Below are 27,661 nucleotides of genomic sequence, written 5' to 3'. Positions count from 1 at the left end.
ACAGCTGGCAGAGGTGGGGGCTCTGGGCTTCTTCCTGTCAGAAACCCCAGGTGGGATGGTGGCTCTAGGGATGAGGGGCTTCTTCCCTCGGGGAGCGTGTTTAGGTACCTTTCAAGACGGCAGACTGAGGAATCAGACCAGAGACTCTGCGTCTAATAGAAGATAAAGTTGGTCCTCATCTTCATCTCGTGGGGGCAGGCCCCAAATTCCTTAATAAGACTCCTATAGCACAAGAGTTAAAACCAAGAATCAACAAATGGGACGAATTCAAACTGAAAAAGTTTTTTCTCAGCAAGAGAAATAATATGCGAGGTGAATAGGGAGCCTACATCCTGGGAACCAATTTTTACCCCTCAAACATCAGATAGAGCTCTAATCTCTAGAGTGTACAAAGAACTCAAAAAGTTAAACAACAAAAAAGCAGATAACCCAATCAACAAATGGGACAAGGACTTGGACAGAAACTTCTCAGAAGAGGACATACAATCAATTAACAAATACATGAAAAAATGCTCACCATCTCTAGCAATCAGAGAAATGCAAATCAAAACCACCCTAAGATACCATCTCACTCCAGTCAGAAAGGCAGCCATTATGAAGTCAGTTCCCTGTGGCCAAATCTGCCAGAAGCTTGGATTCAGACACCTGCTCTATGTGGGTCCTAAAGGCAAGGACAATGATAGATGAGTATGAGCTAAGGACCAGGTGTGAGGCCAGGTGAGCAATCCTATCTTCAAAGTTCACAGGAGCCATTTTTGCAGGATTGAAGATGGGGAAGGCACCAACCCATGTTGACTGATATCAGATTTCTTCTTATACTTGGTAAGAAGGGACTTTAGCCAGATTTTTACTTAAGTAAAAACAAAAACAAAATCAATGTATCACACACATCTATAACTTCCTCAAGGTTACAGAGAAACTAATACCCATTATACAAAATTCTGTGTGTATATTAGGAGCACTTTTCTAGAAGAGGGCAAAAGCCTTTGTCAGATTCACAAAGGGACACAGGACCCCCAAGTGGCAAGAGTTACTCATCTAATAAAAGTTGATTTTGAAATATTTAGTTAATAGTTCCTCAAGACACCCCATTTACTTTATCAACTTTCAAAGACAAGAACATAGGCAACTCTAAAACAAAGTGTTTTCGTCATTATTATTACTACATGCCAGGCGCTTTTTGAAGCACTTCCATGTATTTACTCATTTTGATCTCCACAAAACCCCTATATTAAGTATTGTTATAAACTCCACTTTACAAATGAGAAAACTAAAACAGAGGGGTTAAATAATTTGCTCATAGCTACATAGCTTTCAAATGTCAGAGTCAGAATTTGAACTAAGCTGGTCTGGTTTTTGAACTTTCATTTTGTGGGGGCAGGCAGGGGTATTAATTTCTTGATGACTAATTTACAAAGCAATGCATAGATCTTAAGTGAACGGTATGACTTTTGATAAATGTACACATCCACGTGACCCCCAAAACCCCCAAAGTTCACTGGCACCCTTTCAGTCCTATAAACCTCCAGCTACCAAGGCAAGCACTGTTGCTACACTAACACATACCAAGTCCAATTCCTCCAGAATTTCACATAAGTGGGGTTTTATATACATTTCTGTCTCTGGTTTCTTGTCTGCTCAATGTTTTTTCTGAAATCCACACATGTACTAGCATATATTCATGTATCCCTTTTTATTGCTTAGTAGTCCAGTGATTTACTTAACACAATTTGTCTACTGATTATTTCCATTTGGGGGCTACTATGAATAAAACTAACATTTACATTATTGCCCAAGTCTTTTTATAGATGTAAGTTTTCATTTCTGTTGGGTGATATCTGTTGAATCACAGGATTAATATGTTTAATTTTATAAGAAAGAAAGCAATTTTCTGAAGTGATTATATCATTTTATACTTTCCCAACAACATATTAAGGGGTTCCAGTTTTCTGGGTCTTTTTAATTATAGCCATTCCACAAGGTTTGTAGTTGTAGTTCACTGGGGTTTTAATTTTCACTTTCCTGATGACTAATGATACTGAACACCTTTTCAAAGCCTTACTGAATATTTTTTTGGGTGTATAAGTATGTGTTTTTGTGTGTGTGTATACACACATATAGCATGTGTGTGTGTGAAATGACTATGCAAGTCTTTTACCCAATTTTCTAGATTATCCTTTCATTATTGATTTGAATATATGTGGGTTGTGTACATATATTATATAAATCAATAATTTATACACACATGCATCCATATACACACACACATTTCTTAAACCATCACCAACACAAGCAACTGAAGTAGCACAGGTCCTTCCTGGTGCTGCTTAGGCTGCTTACCACCAATTGTTAGGTTGCCTTTTCATTATTACTCAGTTCAGATACCCATGGGTTTATTTACAGATATTTGGGGATTTTCTGTATCTTTTCTGCTGCATGATTTCAATTCTTTGCAATTATATTTTTAGGATGTATTCCTTTGTTAGATATGGAGAACGCACATATTTCCTCCCAGTGTGTGGCTTTTTTCATTTCCTTAATAGTGTCTTCTGATGAGCAATACTTTTAGCAAATAAGCTCAACTTATTTTTTTCTTGGTTATTCTATGACCCAAGAAATTGGTGCCAAACCCCAAACTGTAATGACAAGGTGCCCCCATGTTCTTTAAAGTTTCTAGGGTTTCTAGAAACTTTATAGTGTTGGCTTTATAATTAGGTCTATGAGACACCTCAAATTAATTTCTGTGTATGGTGTGAAATTGAAGTTCATATTTGTTGAAAAGACTTCCCTTGCCCACTGTACTCCTTTATACATGTATTTACTCTTTTATTTCAATTTTGCATCCTACTACTTTGCTAAATTTGCTTCTCAGATCCTATTAACTTTTTGTAGATCCTTTAAGATTTCCTATACATGAACAATACCATCTGTGAATAAAGATGGTTCTATCTATTCTCTTCCACTCTGTGTGCCTTTTAATTCTTTTCTCCCCTTACTGCATGGCTAGAAGCTCAGTTCAATGCTAAACATAAGTAGCAAGAGCAGACATCGTTGCCTGTTCTCAATCATTCAGTCTTTCACCATTAGTTATGTCATTACCTGGCAGGTTTTTTATAGAAGAGATTTATGAAGTTTCCAAGTTTTCTGAGAATTTCTTTCAAACCATGAATACTGAATTTTGCCAAATGCTTTTCTTGCATCTACTGAAATGACCAATGTTTTTCTCTTTAATTCTCTCATTGTGATGAATTTAAATGACTAATTTTAAGTGATGTATCAATCTTGCATTCCCAGAATAAATCTAACTTGATTATAATGCATTATTCTTTTAATATATTGATAAATCAAATTTACAAATATTCTGTTGAAATTTTTTCCTTTCATAAAGTTTTCTTTTCCTGTAATGTCTTTGTCAGTTTAGCATTAGGGTGATACCAGCCTTATTTCTACCTTAACTATTTGTTAGAATGTGTCAGTGAAGTTATCAAGACCTAGGGTTTTCATTGTAGAAAGGGTATAATTATAGATTTAATTTCTTTAAAGATGAAGTAGGCTAGTCAGATCTTTCGTTTCTTCTTGATTGTGTTATGGGACATACTGCCTTTTAATAAATTTGTCCATTTCATCTATATTCACTGGTACTATATTTAGTGCTATACAGTTGTATACAATATCTCCTTATTTTGCTTTTAATATTTATAGGATCTATGTTGATATTCCCTAATTTATTCCTTACAACATTATGTTTTCTCTATTTCTTTATCCATCTAAGAAATAGAGATATCAAAATATTACCAATTATAATCTTTTCAAAGAAACTACATTGGTTTCATTAATTTTCTATATTTGATAATTCATTTTCTATCTTACTAATTTCCATTCTCTATTTTTTCTTTTCTTTCTTTTTTTACTGCTGGTTATTTTGAGGTTAACTTACTCTTTCTCTGGAGCTTAAGGTAGAACCTTAGATCAATAATTCTAAAACTTTCTTCTTTTCTAATTGGGTTCATCAGAAACACAGCCAATAGAACATGCATGTATGCTTATATGTGTGTACTGATTTATTTTAAGGAACTGGCATATGTAATTATGGAGGCAGCAAGTCTGAATTCTGCAGGCTTGGTTGGCAGGCTGGAGACCCAAGGGAGAGTTGATGTAGCCCACAACCAAAGGAAATCTAGAGGCAAAGTCTTTCCTAGGGACCTCAGACTTTTTCCCTAAGCCCTTTGATTGATTGGCTGAAGCCTACCTACTTTATGGAGAAGAGTTTTTTACTCAGTGTCTACTGAGTTAAATGTTAATCTCAACTAAAAAGTACCTTCCCAGCAACTAGACTGATACTAGACAAACATCTGGGTACAACAGCCTAGCCAAATTGACAGATAAAAGCAACCATCACACCATCACAAGCAACTGAAGCAGCACAGGCCCTCACCAGTGCTGATTAGGCTGCTTACCACCAATTGTTAGATTGCCTTTTCATTATTACTCAGTTCAAATACCCATGGGTTTATTTACAAATATTTGGGGATTTTCTGTATCTTTTCTGCTACATGATTTCAATTCTTTGATATTCACTGAGGATTATTTTATGGCCTAATATATTATCTATTTTGATTAAAAAAATTTGTACTGCCAGATTGGGTGGAGTATTCTGACATGCCAATTAGGTTAACTTGTTGATTATGTTGCTCAAACGTTCTGTCCCTATTACTACTTTAGTTCATGTGTTTAATGAATTACTTGTTATTGAGAAAGGAGTATTACAATCTCCAACTGCAACTTTGGGTTTGTTTCTGCCTTACTTCTGGTAAGATTTTGTTCCACGTATTTTGAAGCTCTATTGTTAACCTACATACCCACTTAGGATTGTTATGTCTCCTTCAAATGAACTGTGTTGTTATAAAGTGCTCCTCTTAAACTGGTAATAGTCTTCATCTTGATATCTACTTTGTCTAATATAATATAACCACTTCCACTTTCTCATGATTAGTCTTTCACAAGGTATCTTCTCCTTTCTTTTACTTTTAAACTGTCTTCATATTTTAAAATGTGTTGCATGTAAAACACACATATCTGAGTTTTGCTATATTTAAATCTGGTCTGAAAATCTTTGCTTTTTAATTTGAATTTTCATTTAACTGTTGCTATATATAATATACACAATTATTGACATGGCTGTACTTCAGCCTCTCATCTTACTATTTGATTTCTGTTCAGTTTCATCCATTCTTGGTTACCACTTTTCTTTTATCCTGGCTTCTGCTAGATTAAACTGAGTAAGTCTGGTATTCCATTTTACCTTTTCTCTTGGTACTTAGCTACAGACCTATTTACTGGGTCTTGGTTGCTGTTGGTGGCTGTTCTATAGATTACAAAATGCATTCTAAACTTATCCCAATACATCTTTATTATTACATCCCCTTCCACACAAGATCAAAACTCATACAGCAGTACACTTCCTTTTCTCCATCCCTCCCTTAGTTGTCATTTAGTTTACCTCAAAATGTTACAACCCCTCACTTACCTTTTGAAGAAATTAAAACATGAAAAACAGTATTTTGTATTCATTTGCAGATCTATCACTTCTGGCTTCTTGATTGATTTTTGGCATGACCATCAGGAGAGCTTCAGTGTGCAGCTGATAGGTTTGTACCCTGTGGCATTTTAATGATACCACCACACTGTATTCCTGCTTCTATTGACTCTGACCATATGCCAGTGGTCAATCTTCTCTGCTTGCTTTTTCCCTCTGGCTGATTTTATGATTTTCTCTATTTTCTCCCCTCATGGTTGTTTTTTAGTGATTTGACTAATGTGCCCAAGTGTAGTTCTCATGTTTATCCTGCTTGGCTTTGCAAATCTGTGGGTTGATTTCATCACATTTGAGAAAATTTCAACTATTATTTCTATTATGCTTCCTTAAGCCACTCATTATTATCCAACATTTACTAAGGTTCTGTTCAATCACTTCTTTTTCCTCTTGCTCTCTGGTCTGAGTAGTTTCTACTGACCTGGATTCAAGTTCACCAACTTTTTCTTCTACAGTAAGCAATCTATTGTTAAACCTCTCCAATAATGTTGTTTTTCTCAAGACAGCACAGTGTTTATGTCTAGAATTTCCATTTGGTTTCCTTTTTATAGTCTCCTTTTATTTTCTGAGATTCCTCATCTGTGTACTCATTATGTTGTAATGTCCTTGAAAATTTCTACATCTCTGTCATCTTTGGATCTGTTTCTCTTGATCTGATTTCCTTAAGTATGTGTGATTTTCCTGTTTCTTACCTACCTGGTAGTATTTATCTAGATGGTGGATACCAAATTGTTAATGAGTGTAGATTTTGTTGATTTCCTTGGAAGATAGTTGAGACTTGTTCTAGCAGACAGTTTTATTTCCTGAATGATCACTTTTACTTTTTCAAGGTTTGTTCAGGAGCATTGTTATGGTAGGTCTAGAGTAGTACTCAATCTAGGGCTACTATAGCTCTGTTCCTAAGCTGTGGCTTTGGCAGGGTCAGCTGAATGCTTGTGATGTTCACGGTGATCTCTCCACTCAGGGCTGATTGAAACTCCATGTTTCCCAGCACTGTGCACTTTCTGGAATTTCCATTTATCTCATGACCTTCAAAAAGTTATTCTAGGTAAGGGCTGGCAGAGTTTTGCCCTGCACATATTCAGCTTGACAGTTGGTCAAGGAAACTCTTTTGCAGATTTCTGGAGCTTCTCTCAGCAGGCCCCACCTTCCAGTTCCCTGCCCCCAAATGCAGCTTTCTCTGCAGCCTGAAATGCCAACTTCTGCTTCTTATGCCCAGACTGCTGCTCTCTGGGCTCCACTTCCTTTTATTGCTATTTGGAAGGTATCCAGGGAAACAAGCGGGGAGAATTCAAAGCTCTTCTCTCAAGGATCACGGTTTTATATGTCTGTGCAATGCCAAAAACCAGTTGCTTTCATTCTTTTGTAGTTCTCTATGGCCAAAGGGTTACATCTGATATTCATGACTGACTGGAACCAAAGAATTTGAGTCCTCACTCACACTGTGCCTTTGTTGGTTCAAATGACTTATATGGTCCTTTCTGCCTACCTCTACAGCATTATCACAAAACTATGCCACCTATACCACCACATATATGTGCACAATCAAGACACCCTGCATGTTCCTAACAACAAACCATTTTCAATTCTTCAAAAATGCTGAAGCTTCTTCCCCCAGTCCAGGCTTCCTTCATTTTGTTCTCTCTATCTATAACCCTTGCCTCATCTCTTGGCTTCTACTTATCTTTTCAAATCAGCTCAAATATCTCTGTTACTTCTCTCTTGAGTTCACACAGCAGTCTCAACCTTCCCTAATCAAAGACATTATAAAATTTCATTATAGCTTCTTACTGAATATGAATTATATTTGCCTGCTGGATTCTAAGATATATAAGGGCAGTGTGGGGATTATCCTGTTTGATTATCAAACTTTAGTCACCTACTATTGAAACACTTATGAAAATACCAATTAAAGATTTGGGCTAGGAAAAGTACTGGATAAACCTGTTCTTATAATACCCAGAGGGAATTTACTTGAAATTCTACTCTAATAATTAGTAACCTATCTACATAGACTTTGCTTATATTGCTCTGGGTGTCCTGAGTTGCCCTCTAACTATATGGCTGCCTGGCCAATTTAGTCATTTGCTTCCCTCCGTTTAAAAATTCTCTGTTGCCAACTAAAATACATGTATTTTTTTGGTGGTAGGTAATTATTAAAGCCATCATAAAACTCATACCTCAAAGAAACATATTTTGTTAGATTTTCCTAAGACATATTACCAGAAAAAACAGAACCACATTTTAATTCCTATAGATATTTTTGTGACCAAGGCAAGCACTGTATATAGTAAGGTGCTTATAATGTGCCTATGATCTTAGGAGTAAAATTACAGGTACACTTATTCTAACCATTGCAGGCTTGGAAGAGAGTTCAAACTAAACATATCGGGGTCTCTTTAATCAATGTCATGGCTAATGGCAAAAATGTACAGCATAAGTCACTGTAGTATTTGAGCTAAAGGCACAAAAAATTAGTTGGATTAAACTATAAGCAATGATATCAAAGTGACAGATATGCATTGATTTCTCAACAGAAATTCAATGTGAAAAGAATTCAAAATATATATGCAACTGACTACTAAAGGTAATGTAATACTTCTCCCCATGAAAGTTCCCAAAAGATATTTTCAAACAAAGTTAAAACAAAAACAAAAACGAAAAAACCCACATCCCTTGGACAGAGAAATATTATCACTTAAAAACAAACAAAACATTAAAAAAAGCATTCACCATGATCAAGTTGGTTTCAGGAATACAAGGTTGCATGCCACACTTGCAAATCAATGAGTGTAACACAGTACATGAATAAAATCAAGGATAAGAACCATATGATCATCTCAATATATGCAGGACAAGCCTGTGTTAAAGCTTAACATCCCTTCATGATAAAATTCCTGAATAAATTAGGCACAGAAGGATCCTAACTCAACATAATAAGGACAACATGTGACAAACCCATGGCCAATATCATACTAAGTGGGGAAACTGAAAGCATTTCTTCTAAGATCCAAGAAAGTCCACCTTCACCCTTATTTGATATAATACTAGAAGTTTTAGCCAGAACAATTAGACAAGAGAATGAAATAAAAGGTACACAATTAAGGAACAGGAAAGTCAAATTATCCCTATTTGCTAATGATTCTATATATAGAAAATACTTGCACTGAAAGACTTTTAGACCTGATAAAGAATTTCAGTAAAATATCAGGATATGAAAATCAACATACAAAAATCAATACTCTTATTATACACCAATAATGAAGTTACTAAGAAAGAAATCAGAAAGAAGTCCCATACATATTAGCCATACACAAAATAACCCTTGGAATAAACCCAATCAAGGATGTGAAAAACCTTTACATCGAATATTGCAAAACACTGAATAAAGATACTGAAGGAGATACTAAAAGATGGAAAGACCACCCACATTCTTGGACTGGAGAATCAATATTGTTGAAATGGTCATTCTACCCAAAGTGATCTACAGGTTTAGTGCAATCCCCATCAAAATACCAATGACATTCTTCATAGAATAAACCTAAAAATCCACATGGAAACACAAAAGACCCAGAATAGCCAGAGCAATCCTGAGCAAAGAGAGCAATGCTGAAGGATTTATAATACATGATTTCAAAACACACTACAGAGCCATAGTAACAAAAAACAGCATGTTATTCACATAAAGATAGATATGTAGACCAAGAGAAGAAAATCAAGAACCCAGAAATGAATCCATGCATAGTCAACCAACTGATTCTTGACAAAGGTGCCAAAAACTCACGCTGAATAAAGGACAGTCTCTTCAACAAATGATCTGAGAAAATCAGATACCCACAAGCAGAAGATTGAAACTAGATCACTATCTCTCACCCTGTACAATAATCAACTCAAAATAGACCCCAAACTTTAATGTAAGGCCCAAAACTTTAAAACTACTAGGAAAAAAAAAAAAAAACAGAAGGGAAGCACTTCATGATATTGGCACAAGTGATGATTTTTTGGGTAGAATTCCAAAGCTCAGGGAAAAAAAAAAAAAAAAAACAAGAACCAAAGTGATTATATCAAATTTTAGCTTTAGCACAACTAAGGAGACACTCAAGTATAGACACAACCTAGAGACTGCAAGAAAATCTTTACCAGCTATTCACTTGACTGGATTAATATCTAGATTAATATAAAGAACAAAAAAAATTAACAACAAAAAACAAGTAATCTAATTTAAAAAATGGGCAAGTGACCTGAATTTATTTCTCAAAAAAAAAGTACAAATGGCCAATAAACATGAAAAAAATGTTCAACATCTTTGGCCATCAGGGAAATGCAAATCAAAACTACACTAAGATTCCACTGAACCCTTAGTTAGAAAGGATATTATCAAAAAAATAAAAACTACTGGCAATGATGTAGACAAAAAGGAACTCACATACTGTTGTTGGTAGGAATGTTAAGTTAGTATAGTCCCTGTGGAAAATAGTATGGAAGTTCCTCAAAAAACTAAAAACAGAACTATCATATGATCCAGTTATACCGCTTCTGAGTATAACTGGATCTGAAGGAAATGAAATCAGCAAAAAAAAAAAGACACCTGTATTATATCCATGTTTATTATAGCACTATTTAGAACAGCTAGGACACAGAATCAACCTAGATGCTGTCAACAGATGAATGGAAAACAAATATGGTGTGTGTGTGTGTATGTGTGTGTATGTATATATATATATATATATATATATATATATATATATATATATACGCACAATGGAGTATTATTCAATCATAAAAAAGAATGAAATCCTATCATTTACAGGAAAATGGATGGAACTGGAGAACATGTTGAGTGAAATAAGTCAGGGACTATTAGGGGCTAGGAAGGGGGACACATTGGGGGTTGGAGGGAAGTGAAGAGAAATGGGAGACTGAGAAAAGGTGAAAGGGACAGTAGACATAATCAATGGATGATATATACATGTATGGAAATGTCACAGTGAAACCCATTAATTTGTACCATTTATACATATTAATTAAAAAAGTGAAAGACAAAATAAGAGCAAAGGGATCTAAAGAATATCCAAACTACTGAAGAAAATGACCTTTTAAGGTCCTTCTAATTCTTGAGATTTTAGAAGTCAGTTGTTTATATTTTCTTCAAAGAAATCTCAAAATTTACCCTCTTCCATAGATTCAGGGTTAAGAAGCTAAATAGTTCAAAAAGAAATATAATGACATACTTCTTTGGGACAAGAGTAAGGTAAATGGTGGGATCAAAAACAGAAAAGAAACAAATAAATACTGAAGATATCAAAAGAAGAAAAACACATCTAAATACATAGCTTCTCTAAGCCTCAGAGAGGACTGAGTGCTAGTGTCCAGCACACTTCATTATTTATTTATTTTTCCTTTTAATCTGTAGTTAAGAGACATGCAGTAGTTAAAAAAACACAAACACACAAGGAAAACCACTATGTATCATATTTATAATCATATTACAAGCACCAGAAATTTAAAAGGAAATAACTAAAATTGTGAACTCTTTTCTTACCATTGACGTCACCACCAAGGCAGGAGAAAATCCCATTGTGAGATAGAAGAAGAGCTCAACCACTTTATACCTGTAAAAAAAGAGAAATGCTTTTGAATTTAAGCATTTCTTTGTTACATAGAACATTAACATAAAAGATTTTCCTTTTTTATTTTAAAAGAGAAGTGTAAACTTTTAACTACTTAAGTGATATATATCCCTCAGAAGAAGACCACTAGGCCTCTACCTAACATACTATCAGGGAGTAACAATGACCTAGCATTTCCTCTAGGATTGAAAAGGCAGCAAACATTACATGCTACTTAGAACACGTGTCAAAAGTTACCAAATTGAATTCAATCCACCTTACATCTTTCCCTTTCCAACCCCAGACTGTCTGTCTTCATTACCATCCACACTTAAGAGAACATCAAACTATGAAGGCAGATGGGGATGCAGTTTGGGACCTGGTTTATCAAGGGCAAAGAAACAACAGCCCTAAGGAAAGAGATGCATTTTGTCTGTGTCTTCATTTTGTATTTGTACGAACTCCAATTCTCTAGCCTAATAATTATCAGATTAGGCTACAGAATACCTGAAAATTCCAAGGAACTCAATGTATTAAAATTCAACTTACATGTCTATCTAATCATAAAAGACTGGAGTCTCTTCAAAGGCAGGGACTGAGTTTATTTATGTTTGGATCTACAGGGCCTAGAACAGTGCTGGATGCAACTTAAGTGCTCAATAATGTCTGCCAAACTAAATGGTCAAGGGCAATTCACTTCGTTCTTATTGTTTAATACTCAAAACCTGTTGTAAAGTAACCGTATCAGGAGAAGAAGGAGCTTGGCAGTTTGGTGTACACCAGAAGGCCTTCCTTCTTTTACTTCCTATTTTATCTGAGTATATGACTTAAGGGTTTGAGCCCAAGAAGCAAAGTGTACCCTTGGATTTATATATATATCACATATACCCACTTGGCACTGCTAATTATGGTCAAAAGAGATTTTGAGTGAATTTCAAAATCAGAGAGACATTAATGAGAAGTACCACTTTCTCCTGAAAGGAAAAAATAAGACAATACTCTCTGACAAACACAAATTATATTCTGAAAGCCCTTCTGCCAACCATGGAGATAAAGAATTTAATAAACTGTAAATTAAATAACAATGATATCATGGTTATGAGCTTCTCAAATTCAAGCATCTTAGATAATAAAAAGAGTTATGGATCAGGAACTGGAACACCTGGGTCCTAATTTCCAGTGAGTCACTTATGACAGATTTCAATAAGCCTTTCTTTTTATATTGTTCAATACTTGTGACTATGAGCTCTAAATAAGGAACTGTAAAGTGTGCCCCAAGGCCATAATAGTAAGAGTTTAGATATCCTTCCAAATGGCCCTTTTTTTATGGAAGCCTATTTGGAACACCCAGTAGGTTCCTATGTTGGTAGGTATTGTGCTGGGCACTTAATATCTGTTACCTTCAATCTTCATAGAAACCTTACAAAAGGCTATTTTTCTTACCTCAAGACTGTAAATTACAGAGGACAAGGCTAGTTGGCCTTAGAATGACAAATGAGGTCCCACTGATTCCAAAATGCTTGGCCATATTGTCCCTCATCCACATCATATCATACACATGTCATTCATATCTTTCCATGGCAATCTATTCACCAATAATGAATACCAAATGGTTCTAAAGATTTATTAAAAACAATATAGTCTATTTATGTATTTCTACTATTTTGAAGTACAAATATAAAGGAAATTGTATTGAAATGCAGGTAAAATTTAGGCAGTTAATTTTAAAATTATCAAATGTAAATTATTTTCTCTTACTTTTCATGGTAGAGAAATACATAAATGGTTCCTCCAGCTGCCATGAGCCAGATAAACCAACGCATATGAGATGCCAGGGGTCCAAGTTCACGGAGATTTAACCTACAAACGTAAACATGACAACAAAGAACAGAAGGGATAAATGAAGGAGATTCACAGAACTTGTGTTTTCCTCTAGTCACTGAAAAGTGAGAAAATAATTAGGATAAGAGCAGGAAGAGAAGGTATCAGAACAATAAGGAGGCAGCTGGGCAATTTGGGTAAAATTAATAACTTAAAAAAGATAAAATTCTCAGTTAACCTTTAAGATCTAAAATAAGTTCTAGCATGATTTAAAAAGAGAACTAACTAAGAACAGACAAGCAGAAGTGAGTCCCAGCACACCTGTCATGCCTGAATTTGCCTAGGAGTGCAGACTGGGGTAAAGGATACTTGTCTTTTTATTTCTGAGCATGTTTTGGGGAGTGGATTGCTTACAAAGCTTAATGAGAAACCTGAACAAATTTCTGAGCCAGAATCACATACCCATAGCAGATACCTAATACACAGACAACATGTCTCCATTACCTAGCTCTCTGCCAAGATGAAACATGAGAAGAATTATCCCAACATGTGTGATGGAAGATATTCTGTTAGAATTTAACTGTGGACAATTGTGAGGTCTGAATTTTAAAATGTTGTGAGTTCATCTGTAATAGTATCATATTAAGAATATGAAAAAAAATGCTCTAATTGGCTATGACTATAAAATTAATATTTTCAATTGGAAAAGGTGCACTTGCAAAGCTAAACTAAATGTGAATAAACTGCCTATTTTGATACCTGATTCCTCAGCTCATACTTAATTTTTTTTTATTTATTTACTTATTTTAAATTGAAATGTACTTCACAAAAGCATTCAAGCAGTCTCACTCCAATATGAATCAGACCTATAATTTAGTAAGATGTATTGGGGAGAGCTAGCACTTATTTTTATACTAACAGATAATTATGCTTCTTTGGAACAAGTGAGGCTACATTAGCCAGAATCTAGAAGTCTGCTTTTCTAATGACTATAGCAATTGATGGCATAATAAGAACTTCTGAGTGTTTAAAATTGAACCATGTTTTGATAAGGGAAAACTAATGTTTCTTTAATTATGTGCTTCAAAGCAACATAAGATTGCATTTGTTCTGTACCAACAGGAAAGTAAGATCAAGAAAATGGAAGAGAATACGAGATATTTTAAATAGTTAAAACTAATTTGGCTAGTTCACTTACTCAGATAGCAAAGAAATGAGAATGTGCTGCATAAATCTCAAAAGGAAGCTTGCTTTTCTCATATGTATTTACAGCACTGTTTACTTGAACAATTCAAGTTCTGAAAAGCAGCAGAGGTATATGGAAAGAATATAGAGGGCAAAGTTTATATGTTTAAAAATGAACATGCTACCTACAATTAAGTTCATAGCATTCACATCCTCTTAGACAATTCAATTCTCAGATATTCATTCTAAACAGCAATATTTCTCATTTTAAAACTACAATCTGATGCAAGTAATCAAATAGGAAAAAATGCATATATTTATGTCCGTTCAGGGGGAAATGGAATGTATGCATGAGAGCCGGGGGCAGGGAGAGGAGGAATAGAAGAAAGGAGAAATGAGGAATTCTAATCATAAAAATATTGCCTTCAAGAATAGTTTTATCTTACCATGGAGCATAAGATGCTGCAATGAAGAAATAAATAACCATTCTATCACACATGTGAAAACAATGCTCCACTGTCCTGGTAAGGAAGAAAACACAAGTTAGCCACATTAAAAAAAAAAAAAAAATGTTTAGACTGAAAGTATGGGTTATCACTGCACTATGTTGCGATTTCCATTCCTGTTCTAGTCTCTCACGACATTTATAACTTGCTCTTCAAGCCACTTTTTTTTTTTTTTTTAATATTATGAAGCCACAAATAAAAAGCTTTATATTGACTTTCAGGTTGTTCACACAATACATATTCTTACCATGTACAAGACATAAATAGAGCCCCATGATAATTAGGAAGTCTAAAGTGATTAAAAGAAATGAAATCTGTCTTTTCTGATATTGTCCGTTTCTTTTAGAGCCTATCTAATAGAGAAATGAAATTCCTTGACAGCAGATCACCTCCTAGTTCTTCCCATAGCACAGGGCATGAGGTCCTGATGTTCAGCAAACACTCCCTGAACTTAGGCTAGACTCTTCGTATCTGTTTAGAATGTCTTTTAAAAAGCTTTCATTTTTAAATACCCCAGAGTAGACAAGAGGATGTAATAAAGGCAATGCAGTAATTTAGGAAAAGCCATAACAAAAACACAAAACATTCTATTTGCTACAAGAGGATGGCCACTCAGATTTCTAAGCAAGTTCCTCTTTCCAAAATCGAAGTCAGGAAATGTATGCACCAAGATCTGCCTCATGGAGGTCTACTCAAAATGGCTTAAGCAGAATCTGGCCTTTACTGAGGTGATTTAAAAGTATAAATGCACAACATCACTTGGATCTCTCTTCAGTGTGCAGGAGGTTCTAACGACAACCTGATGGAGCACTAGCATTAGGCTTGACCTCCCCCTACACAGTATTGACCCAACAGACTGATCAGGACTTGTGTTAGTGAAGTGAGAATACATTTGTGAGGAGGAATAGTTTTTAGTTTAGTGGCGGGAAGCTACAAGTTACCCCCAGTGTAACTCAGGTCACAGATCTAAAGAAGCAAGAACTAGATCAATGCTTCTCAAATTTGACTACTATGTATTACAATCACCTGGGGAGCTTTAAATTGTAGCCATGGACTCCAGCCCAGACAATTCTACTTTAAAGCTAGAAATGTGTTAGAGGGTCCAAGGAAAGGGAGTATCTGTTTTGAAACTTTTTTTTTTTTTCATTTTCCCTAACCTTCTGGAATGACTGCAACTCCTAGCAAAGTTCGGGACCTTTTTTATTCTGCTTTCTAGATTGTCAAGACATTGTTAGAATAGGGAGCCACAACTGGAACTTAATCAAGTTCTATCACCCACTTCTCTCTCACTATTCTCACAAGTAAAATGAAAGTAATTTCTTTCTTACATAGAATGTGAAGCGTTAAATGTGATAATGTAGGCCATGAAAATATTTAGCACATAGTAGCACCTAGCACATATTAATACTTCCCTTCTCTTTTCCACTGAAATTAAGGCATTATTTGGATATTTAAAATATTTAAGGCAGAGCAAAAATCTAAATGTGGCTTTTGATTCTACCAGTGCTACATCAAGGTTCAAGAGAGTCTGGTTTCGTTGCACTTTCCTTGTCCCCGGCAAGGAGGCCCTGAATATTGAATTAGGCATCTACAACTCTTTATTGATTCAGAAATCTAGACATCAAAGCCAAGTCTGCTGAGGCAACCACAAGCATTGGAATATGCCAAGATGATAATGAAGTGCTCTGCTTCCAGACTGGCCTCTGCGACAGTGTGCCCTGAGGAGCCAGGGTGGGTACTTTTGTGGTTGTCTTATGAGCATGTTCCAAAGAACCCTTGAAATTCAATGCTGTGGTTTTATTTTAAGCCCAGGGAACTGTCACCTTATAGGAAAGGGTAGCAGACAGCAAACTATATGCAGTATTATGAAGGATATGGAAAAAGAAAAAAAAAAAGTGCTTAGGAGTCAAAGGTCTTGGGATGATCCAATTCTGCTGGTTTCACTGAGCTAGACAAGTCAGGTTACTTCTTTAAGTCTCAGTTTGCCCAACTAAAATTAAGGAGTTTGGATTAGATGATCTCTAAATATCCTTCCAGCTCTGTTACTCTCGATTCTACATGTGACAAAATCAGTAATCATCTCCAAAATCCTGCTTGTAAATGAAACATCTTTTCAATACTAGATTTTTGAATATTTCAAGATTATTTTTTGAAATTCTATAAAACCAAAAAGTACTTTCAAGTATTACTTTAAATCTCTCTCAGACTGCTCTGAATCCTTCTTTTTCAAGAAAAAAACTTACCCTCTTGGGTTTAATCTACTAAAAAGCTATTTCACAAGCAACCCACCCCCATCTGAATGTTCTGTTCCTTCTAAAGTTGCTCAAATGATTCCTTTATGTTTCTGTCTTCTTCTTGTTGGTAGGCCAATGGCCACAGCAACGTTTGCAAAGTGCCTGACAGCTAACAATAGCAAAATACTTAAATGCTGATTGAATGCTATACATGGAACTTCTTTCTAAAACCTCAACTTCACGAAATGGTAAACCAAACTGTCATATATCTCCTTACATCACATAGTCCTATGGTATTTTGTAATTTTCCAATCATTTTCATATATATTATCTTATTCATCTATCACAATAACTTGTGAGTCAGGTATTATAACTCTCATTTTAGCAGTGAAGAAACTGAAGCTCCTTGAGGTCAAGTGACTTACCCAAGATTAAGGGGCAGGACTGGGACTCAAAACCCACTTGCTGACTCCAAAGTCAATGTGCTTTGTCAATAACCCATGGCTATTGCTTCTTACAGTAAGTATCCTTGGTGTGCTAGATAGAATTACAAAATTGCTCTAAGGATTATAAGTTGTTAAGTCTTGGGGAACCAGTGAGTTATTATTTGTGGTTATTAGCAAAGGCTTGCTTTCTTAGATGCTAAGAGGGAGAGGAATCCTCGAGCTCTGTCCAACCCAAAGAAAGTGTTCTGATTACAGAACAGCACTTTTTTAGACCCTCCAACATCTACAGCTGCCCTCCTGCAACAAGAAGATGTCCACTCTTTGCCCCATGTGACTAAAAACATGCCAGTTTGGGAGGATGACAATACACTGAGTCAACTAGTTTGGCCTATTTAAATAGCATTTTATCCACTGTACCTTAAGTGACTCTTTTTCCATGATACAATGTGAAATACTGTGGAAACGATGAAGAGGGCACAAAGGCCCATCCCATAAATCCATGCTGTTATCTTTTCCCAGCAGTCATCAGACAACCGATGGAGGAGGGCACTGCCCACAATGGCCGGAACAATGAGGAACTGGAGGAAAGGTAATGAGAAGTAAACATCCTAGCCATCATGAAAATAAGACTTTTGCTAAAAATAGAGGCTTAGCAAAATAATTTTCTAAGAAACATTTTCCTTTCTTGAATAATCATGAGAGCACAATGAAGTGGTTAGCTGTTACACGGGAAGCACACTGTTCCCAGGGACTGTGCCATCCAAGGTGTACACCAATAGGCAGGCAAAGATGCAACATTACTCAACTGTTGCAAAATAGATGTTCTTTATCCTGATTTCATTAAAGAAGGGCACATTTCATTCTACTCTCTAATCTGATTTGGAGTAGGTATTTAAAATATTCAAATGCACTAGGTACATTGGTGCAAGCCTTTAATCCCAGCAACTCAGGAGGCTGAGGCCCCAGTTCAAGGCCAGCCTGGACAATTTAAAAAAGTAAAAATAAAAAGGGCTGAGGATGCAGCTCATTGGCAGAACACCCCTAGGTTCAATCAGTACTTCAAAATATAAATAAAATAAAATAAATACAATGTTCAAATGCCAAGCATATGCCTAGATTTTTCATGGAGGTCCAGATTTTAAAATATTCTGTTCTATTGCCCCCATGGACTACTGAAATTCCAATGTTTCAGTAAAGGGTCAATGAATGAATCAAGTCAATGACTAATATTATGCATACAACACCACACACACACACAAAATCAATTATTCAAGTCATGTCCTGATTTTTAATTTGAATCTTTCATTCTATCCATTTGGGAGTTACTGCAGAATGACAGTAATTTTGCAGCATTTCATTTTTAATACTTTTGTTTTTAAGTAAACAAGAACAATCCGCTTTTAAGGCTCAACTACTCAAAAATTTTTAAGAAGCCAGAATCTTAGAATTTTGATCTCTGTGAGGAAGAAAAGGGGAGGAAAGGAGAAATACCAGGAAATCATATTGACCAAATAATATTGTTACATCATGTGCATGTATGAATATGTAACAACAAATCCCACCATTGTGTATAATTATAATGCATGAATAAAAAATATGGAAAAACAGAGAGGAAAAAAAAACAAAGAATTTTACTCTATGCTAATCTAGTTATATGAGTGTAGCTGTGACTAGTAAGCATTTTATAATACAAAAACTCCCAGAAATTCCCAAACACTTTATTAATTATTAAAATAAGCACACCTAATAAAGAACAAATATTTTGGCAATCTTTTTGTCTTTTTTGGTCTTGTCTTTTTTGGTCCCCAACATCTACTGTTGCCTTCCTGCAACAGAACGTGAAATCTTGAGAGTTGGGACTGGTACAAATTTTCAGATGCCAAAGATTTTATTGGCCCAGAGCAAAATTAGAATAAGGGCAACGACATAAAGATGCTCATAAACAAAGTTACTTGATTGAAAGAAACATCCATTGAGACATGAGCATTTTACTTTTTATGTTAAAGCGTCCTCTCTTTAATAAAATGATGACAAGAGAAGGTTGTTCTTTAATCTGTTTTAGACACTCCACTGGTTTCTGAAATCCAATTATCTGTATATTAAGATTACATTTTCTGTTCTAAAGACAATATGAGGTTTTGTCAGTTTTTCTTTAATTTCAGCTTACATAAGTGTTTCTTCACTTGTGACATATTCATAAGTATAAGGATTTTTAGGTCTGTTCTAAATAAGTATTATTCCTAAAGGTGAGCTGTATATCTCAATACCCAGACCATTACACTGTACCAGAACTATCTATGATAATTAAAGTAGCTGCTTGTAAACACTTGTCATTAGAGAAATCATTTGGCCATTTTCTATATTGCATTTCTAGACTATCTCCCAGCCACTGTTTTCCCCTCAAAAGCCTCACAAAATGCAAATGGCAAAAGGAATAATAAATCAAAGATAAAATGAAATTTATAATGACATAAGGAAATGACAACTATGTGACATTAACAGGAAAACTATGGAAATATATACATACCCACAAATACTGCATGCACACAGAGAAGAAATGTATCAAAGTGTTAAAGTTTGTTTCTGAGTCATTTTGTTTTTAAAATATTTTTCAGTATTTTTAGAGTTTCTTATACTGCGTATATTTTGTTCTTTTAAAGGAAAAAATTAAAAGCTCGGTGATCATATCCTGCTTTGTCTTCAGCAATACAGAATATCACTCTGAGAAATAGTGGTCACTGTGGAGGTGGATGTAGGTGCATCATTTCACTGAGTAAAAAAAGCACCTTTTTTTGAACAAATTGTGAACTCTTTTTGCCAAATGAGCATGGCTGGATTGTCTTGAAAAGGCAATTCCAGGGGTGAAAGTCTTCATAACCAAGGTGTGTTTTTGGCTGTCCTATAACTAGGAGATTTACTTATTACTATTCTTTTAAAGATGATTTTACTGGGAAAAGTAAGTTGAGGATAGAGCAGACAGCAGGTTAGAATATACAAAGCATTCTCCATGTCCACACAGTTTCTGGTGAACAAGACCCACTGCTGATTTCTGGGTAGCCAAGGTCACAGAGGTAGGTAAACCCAACTAATCATGCCAAGGTTATTAGAGCTAATTACCCTTCCTCCCACCAGAACCCTATGGGCAGAACAGCAATAACAGAAAACATGTACTCACTGCATGTGTGTAACAGTTAGCAGCATGTTCATAGCAAGTTGGTTTGTAGCGGCCATTGGCTGGAGCCCGATGGTTCATGAAACTATAGAAACAAAAAGCCATCATGTGAATAAAGCTTAAAGCAAAGGAAAGAACAAGGAGGTAAGCCTGCAATGACTGTTCACCTATTCTAAATGAAGAGGTCACTGGTGAAAATACATAGTTACAGGAAGAAAATCAGAAGCCATTAAAAAAATGTAAACTGGGATAATACCAACGATAGTAAAGCAAATACCCAGGTCTACTGAATGAAGTTTTCTTTTAGTTTACTCAAAAGATAAACCTTCTACCAACCAAAACAAACAGAAACCATATTCAACACTTCAACTGGTACCCCTAATGAGCCAAAAAAAAGTCATAACCAAATGGTAAATATTAATAGGAAAAAAAAAAACAAGGGAATTTTTCTGGACTTTAGTTGTTGTCATTAAATGAAAAGATATATGTTGTATTTGAAAGGTTTCTGTTTTCTCTCCCAGAATGTATACAGCTTTATATATGCAGATCTTTATAAAGCTTACATCCCACAATTAAAGGCTTGCCCAACTAGTTTCCCCATATTGTGTTACCTGTTCTGGCAGCAGACAGCTTAAATGATACCTGGCTTCCTCTAGGCCACCTAAACAAGCAGGTATATTTTCACCTTCATTCTTCCTGTATTAAAGGAGTTTGCTTCAAAAACCAAACACATGACTAGTACCTGATATCCTGGATATAAAATTTATGTTATCTCACAAATTAGCATATGGATGTAAATATTAAAACCTGTTACCAATACAGATACATGCTGGAATTCCATGCTTCCTGTGTACCCCGACACTATCATAATCAGCAACAGAATGAAAACCTAAATACACAAGACCAAGAGATGACAGTGTTCATCTATTTCAGTGTGCAGATGAGGATGCCCCTAAATCTGCACTCACCCAGGTTTCATGGTGGATCCAGGATTAGTCTGACCACTCCCAGGAGGAGAAAAAAAAGTTGTCTGAACAAAGAAGTAGATGCAAAGCAGAAAGAAAGAGGGGTCAAAGAGCCCTGGGCAGCACTTAGGTCTCAGAGGTCAACAGGTTTCATACAATAAAATTATCCTTTTGTATGAGCTAGTTTGGAGGAGGCGAAAAATTTTTGCCACTAACAAGTTTTGACTAGTCACACATTATTTGTTGACATGATGAAAACCCAGATCAGGCTGACCAAATGGCAGAGCCATATTGCCAAAAACTGGCTAAAACATGGTAGCAAGCCATTCTAAACAGGGCCCAGTTGGTGATCAAAAGACTGGCCAATATTTTCTCCCTGATTAAGAAGGGCCTTAAGTCCTTAAATCAAATAAATAAAAACCAAATGGCAGTTCTGTCAACCCCATACACACAGTTCAGGTGGAATATCTACTATGGGATGAATTTGGGACAGTGAAGATCTTGAACCATCAATGGGTTAGATATTTAATTAGTAAAATACCTACTTATTGATGTAGTCCACCTGTGACTTGAAAACTATTTTTAAAAAGTCTATAGCAAGTAGCTTCTGAATTTATCCAAACTATTCTCACACATAGAGAAATGATTTCAAGCAATCATCTTTTCTCCCATGATAATTCTTTAAATAATATTGCTAATTTCCTAAGGGATGACAGTGTTGCTATACAGCTCTTATTAGTAAAAAGAAAAATAATTACGCTCTTGGGAAGAATGCTTTCAATGTCTGAAGCATTGAAGGACCTACCACATCATTACCCTGAGACATAACAACAGAGCTACAAGTAGCACAGCCTAGTGGGAATTTCAATGGGTAAAAAGTGAGGCTCCAAAATGGCTGAAGTTAGATTAAATTGAAAATGCTCCATGTAGGGTGCAGTAAGTAGGATCTGTCTACCCACCAACAGGCTGCAGCCTAAGATAGCAATTTATATCTCTGGCAGCCCAATCTAAAAATAGACAGGCCATTACACAGCATCAGGGATAGATTTTCACATTTTTCTCCTATAAGCAAAGAAGCTGGTGGCCATGTTTTTGGCAGCGTGGTCCCTGCTCACCTGGAAAAATTCAGGTTAAAAATAAAGTAGGAAATCGTAGAGAAAAAAAGCCCCTGTCTAGTGACTTAAGGGAGTCTCTTTTGATGGACAGGGACAAGATTAGGGCAATAAGGAAAAGTAAGAAGCAAGTATCTTGAGAGCATTTCACTGTCTGGGGCTCAGAGGGATAGACAGCACAATTGTTCTGCTAGAAAATTTTAATAGAATTTTTCCATTTCTCTCTGATCTACCAGCATGCCATCAAGCCTCCTCCACAGTGTTCTGAAGAAATTACTTCTAAGACCTAAATGGAAAAGCAGATGTAAAGTGCAAATAAACTCCCACACATGTGCCTAATCTCTTCCTCCAAAAAAGAACAGAGAAAGGTTCAAGTGTTATGGAGAATAGGCACTCATTTACAGAAGACATCTGTGTTAAGGTAGAGTAACCTAATGGTTACCCAGTGCTCAGAAAAGGGTAACCAGCATGCTGGGAAGGGTCTGAGGGAAGGTGATTTAGTCACAGGGATGGGAACCACACTTAATACATTATTATTTAAGTAGGGGTTTTTAATTCATTGCCTTACTTTGTCTTTCAACATTCTCTCTTGCCTCCTCCTTGCCCAGTGTCCTTATGTGGCCATCCCATGTGACAGAATGCAAAACTACAGAGGGAAAGAACAATTAGGGATCCTGGAACAAGCCTTAGCAATCCACCAGCAGATCTCAGAGGCCCATGATCAAATCCCACAAGCTGTCTTTGATTCCTCTGTGTTCCTTTCTCCAAGTGCAACATCATTACCTTCAAAATACATTCCAGGTCAGTACTTCTCTCTACAACTCCACAATTCCTACCTTAAATCAAGACACCAACATCTGAAGTCTGTGAAAATACAGCCTCTTAACTGGCCTTGCTGCCTGTCCTCACCCAGACTCTCTTCTTTAATACAGCAACCACACAGTCTAACCCGCAGATCACATCACAACCCTATCCCAACTTAAAACCTACTTTTTGGTAACACTATATCATGTCCCTGGTCCACAAGCCCCGGGCAGTGTAGTTTTCACTTCTCCAATCTCCAGGTACTCCCTTCCTGCAGCTACACCCTCCAGCTACAACACCTTTCTGTTCTTTCAACAGGTCAAGGTCTTGTCTGCCTCAGGGCACTGGTTGTTTATTTCTGCAGGAAAACTCTTCCCCAGCAGGCTCAGTTCTCTTCTCATCCTTCAAGCTTAGCTCAGATGTCACCTGCTCAGAGATTTTTCCAGACCTTCCTACCTAAAGTGTCACTTCAGCCCTTCTCAACAACCACAGACTTTATCATAATTCGTAAGATTTTTTAAAACTTGTTTTTCATTTCATCTTTCCCCACTGTGGCATCAATCCCATGAAGGCTGTCTTGTTCACCATGTCATTTCCAATCCCAAGGACAATGCCCAGCTTATTAATGAAGTTTAATTAAAAAAATGTTCAATGAATAAATGAATAGAAAGACATTTCAACTACTGCTCAACTATTTTAACACAATTTAGTTTTCCTGGGGGTTCAGAAGGTTCTGTAAGAGAAATAGGCAGTTCTACAGTCAATGCAACTTGGAATCTCAAAAAATGAAAACTCAAAGATCGAGACAACAGATCCTCCAAGGGCCCCTTCAACATCACTTAGGCCAATCCTGGGCACAGCACCTTATTATTTATTAGCTTCCCTTTGGAACTGAGCATAATTGTTCAGGAAGTGTATAATGCCAATGTGACTTCATTATTAAATAAAGGGAGAAGGCATACCTAAGGAGACCACCCCAATCCTATGATTCAATGCTCTAAAAACATGCAAAACAGGCACCCATGGAAGACTTCTAACACTGCAAGATAAGATACTTTCCCATATATTCAATCTTGAAGCTAACCATTGTTCACAAGGCTGGGATGAGGAAGAGAACATCCATATCCTCAGAGACGTCGTGGTGTGGACACAGAAAAAGAAAGGATGAGCTATCCATAAGGGTGGTAGGGAGAGAGACACAAAACTGATCTCCTGGGTCTGCCCCTTCTTAACTGTGCCTATAGGCAAGTTCCCTGTTGTTCTTTAAACCTATTTGTTCTTTTATTAAGTGGGTATAAAATTCTGTCTTCAAGGGTTATAGTTGATGAGATGGGTAAACTATAAGTACCCAGACAGTGCCTTGGCACCAACAGGCACTCAATTAATGTTAGCAGTTATTATCATTAGTCAGATGTTGTGAATGGGGAGGAATGACTATATATGTATGATTTGGCATACTTGGATTCTCAACTGGTAAATCAATAAAATAAGCAAGAAAATATTGTGTCCCTCTGTAATCTTTCACATCCTCAGTTTTTTGAGAAACCACAATTGCATAAATCCCTCCAGTTAGGATAGCAGTCTGTTTCCTTACAGCCCTCCTTCATAGGAATGGCAGAACTCTGGATGCTGACCCAAAGCCACAATAACCACCAAGTTTCATTTTGAACAAAGCAGCAAGGTGTTCTTGTAATTTAGGCATAGCTACAAACTGTGGCCTAATGAAATGTCTTTACTGCAATCCAGTGCTTTTCAATTGGGTCTAAATGATCTATCAGGAAAAAGAGCAAACTATTTGAAAGACAGCATGTCCCTCCCTACAATTCCTGTGTAATTGACGTACCTGCAACTATAGTGAATCCTCAGAAAGATGTGTAACGAACACAGCTTCCAGAAAATGTAGACTAGTATTCTCAACATTTTAATGTGTAAACCACAAAAATCAGGACTTTCCAGTAATATTACCTTTTATTTGCAAGTTCAAATTGATGCTTACAAATAGCTTTCCAATCTAGCCTATCATGAACAAGAAATTACAGAATCACTCAATTCTTCAATCAAAATCAATGTAGATCTAGATGTCATAAAGAAACTGTTAATATCCACAGTGCACAATAATATGCATCTGCTGAGAAAATTACTATCTATACTACACCAAAAGAAAATGCCTGTATTTTCAATTTTTAAATGGATAGAAGAATCTAAAATCACATTACAGTGATGCTAATAAAAACTAGACAGATTACTGTCCAGCAAAAAGAAGGTAGTGCAATCAGCTGAGAAGGCAGGATCCTAAGTGAAATTGGTTGGGCTTTTTTTTTCCCTTTCATTTCTTTTAGGACTGTTTGAATGTTTTTGCAACAAAAAATAAAACAGGCTTTTTTGTTCTTTCTTTAAAATAGAAGAATTCAAAGGGGCAACAGAGAAATACAAACTTAATCAAATAGGGAAGGGGTAGTTTCACAGAATAGAGCCACTGTTCTCTGAAAACAGGAAGAACACAGATGTGCAGACAAGTAAAACCAAATCAAACAAACCACATGCATAGAGCTTCACAAAGCATGCCTGAACCACTGTTACATTCTCCCTTATCCCCTACAGTCCCCAATTCTGATATAAGGTTTTAAAGCCAGAACACTTTCGTTCCCTTTTGCCCTTAGAAACATTGATATGAAGTTCCCATTTGGGAAATGGTGCCAGGCTTTGTACACCCTGAGTGATGAGCAATATTCAGAAGCCAAATCTTCAAGTTGGTCCCCTTCCTGATGGCACAGACTACCACAACTCATGGCGGGGGCGGGGGTTGTTGGCTCCTTTACCTTTTGGGACTAGGAAAAGAACAAGATAAGTATAATGCGTAAGTCGGCAGTGAAGGAAGATACTGGAAGCAAGAAAAAGGTGCACTTGAAAATTGTAAAATTAAGGCAGTGCCTAAAAACTCAACAATAACCTCTTTGGAAGATTTCAGGTATGTCTTACTTTAAGTTCCCCATCACAGCCTGCTAAGCTAGCTGGCTGGTGGTGAAGGTTTGGGAATAGGGATGGCTGCCTTGTTCAGACAAAGGGATGGAGAGTTACTACAAACACAGGAGGGGTGAACTTTCACCCACTTAAACGAAACAGAAAAGCCCAGAGCTTCCTCTGGGAACTACGGGCCAGCGGCCTCCATCCACTGCTGTAGGGCAGAGACCAGCAGAAGTGAAGGCCGCGGTGCGCACCCCCCACCTCTCGCGGTCTGGCGTCCCCACCAGCTCTTCTGTGAAGAAGCAGCCGACCTGCCTTCCGGTGGCGCCTCCTGGGTTCCTCCTCCTCTTGGTTTCCCAACCCAAGCGTCTCAACAGCAGGTCTCTGCACTCGAAAGCTCTGCACTTGCTCCTTCGCTGAGCCCAAAATAGCATGGCTCTGGCACTCTTAAGCCTGACAACCAGCGAAGCCCCGACATGGTCAGAGAAGGCTGGGCCGGATGAGCATGCCTCAGTTTCCCTGTTGCTGGGGCCATTCACAGACAAAGCATCCAAACCGCCCAGGCCACTCTCCCCCGCTTTACAACACGTCAGGACTCAGTAGCAACCCTCATTCCGTGCGCCCCGGGAGACCCCAACCCGGGGGTAAAAGGATGGAGGCCAAAGCCTGGGCGGGAGGACTCGGGGGGCGGCACTGAGGCTGGGGCTCGGGTCCTCAGGGCTAGCAAGAGCTCTACTTGGATGGGGATCCGGCCGGCAAAACCAGTGAATTCCTGGGAACCAGGGCAAGAGCGGGCTCCGGATGCGCAGATCGCGAGGGGCCACCCAGGTCAGGCGCCAGCTCCGCGGAGGAAGGGCATCGCACAGGGACAGAAGGGCAGGGAATCCCTTGGGAGCCGGACCAAGCCAGGGCGCGGGATCCACCGGGATGCACCCAGGTGAGGAGCCAGGACCCACGCGCGAAGGGCCGGAATGTGGGGACCCGTTCCCAGCACCAGCGGCGCGGCGGGCGCGCCAGCCTTCTCACCGCTGGAAACGATTCTTGAACCGCAGTGATCCTCCGCTCCTCCTCGGGGGCCGGGAGCTCCGTCTCGTCAGCACCGGCGGCGGGGCGCGCGGCCCTCATGGGCTTGGGCTGCTCCAGAGGCCGCCTGCGTGCCCGGTGGAGCCGCTGGGCCGGAGTGGGCCACGCTGGGGGTCGGGACAGGGCCGGGGCCAGATCCGGCGGCTGGGGGCGGGAGGGAGGCCGCT

General features: G+C 37.4%; 1 protein-coding gene across 3 annotated transcripts; it reads right to left on the bottom strand.

The window, feature by feature from the left end:
* Positions 1 to 399: 399 nt before the first annotated feature.
* LOC139702459 (monocyte to macrophage differentiation factor-like) lies at positions 400 to 27,661 on the bottom strand. Of its 3 annotated transcripts, none has more exons than XM_071603695.1 (7): positions 27,438 to 27,661; positions 20,570 to 20,651; positions 17,812 to 17,972; positions 14,655 to 14,729; positions 12,961 to 13,062; positions 11,136 to 11,205; positions 400 to 661 (listed from the first exon to the last, which is right to left on the bottom strand). In XM_071603695.1, the coding sequence occupies exons 2-7, from the start codon at positions 20,645 to 20,647 to the stop codon at positions 638 to 640; spliced, it is 510 nt and encodes a 169-aa protein (XP_071459796.1). In that variant the 5' UTR covers positions 20,648 to 20,651; positions 27,438 to 27,661; the 3' UTR covers positions 400 to 637. The 3 variants fall into 3 exon arrangements, with proteins under 3 accessions (XP_071459796.1, XP_071459797.1, XP_071459798.1); XM_071603696.1 differs by lacking the exon at positions 27,438 to 27,661 and adding an exon at positions 23,212 to 23,290; XM_071603697.1 differs by lacking the exon at positions 400 to 661 and adding an exon at positions 714 to 850.

This window comes from Marmota flaviventris, chromosome 17 (assembly GCF_047511675.1).
Source record: "Marmota flaviventris isolate mMarFla1 chromosome 17, mMarFla1.hap1, whole genome shotgun sequence".
NCBI lineage: Eukaryota > Metazoa > Chordata > Mammalia > Rodentia > Sciuridae > Marmota > Marmota flaviventris.
Note: the sequence above shows the minus strand (reverse complement) of the source record. Positions and strands in the feature narration are given on the sequence as shown.

Excerpts from the sequence above, each read along its gene's own strand:
- LOC139702459 (XM_071603695.1), bottom strand. The coding sequence starts at position 20,647 with ATGAACCATCGGGCTCCAGCCAATGGCCGCTACAAACCAACTTGCTAT. Across the intron at positions 17,973-20,569 it reads CTAACTGTTACACACATGCA|TTCCTCATTGTTCCGGCCAT; the intron begins GTGAGTACATGT and ends CCTTTCCTCCAG. Across the intron at positions 662-11,135 it reads CCTTGGTGGTGACGTCAATG|GACCCACATAGAGCAGGTGT; the intron begins GTAAGAAAAGAG and ends CCTTGCCTTTAG.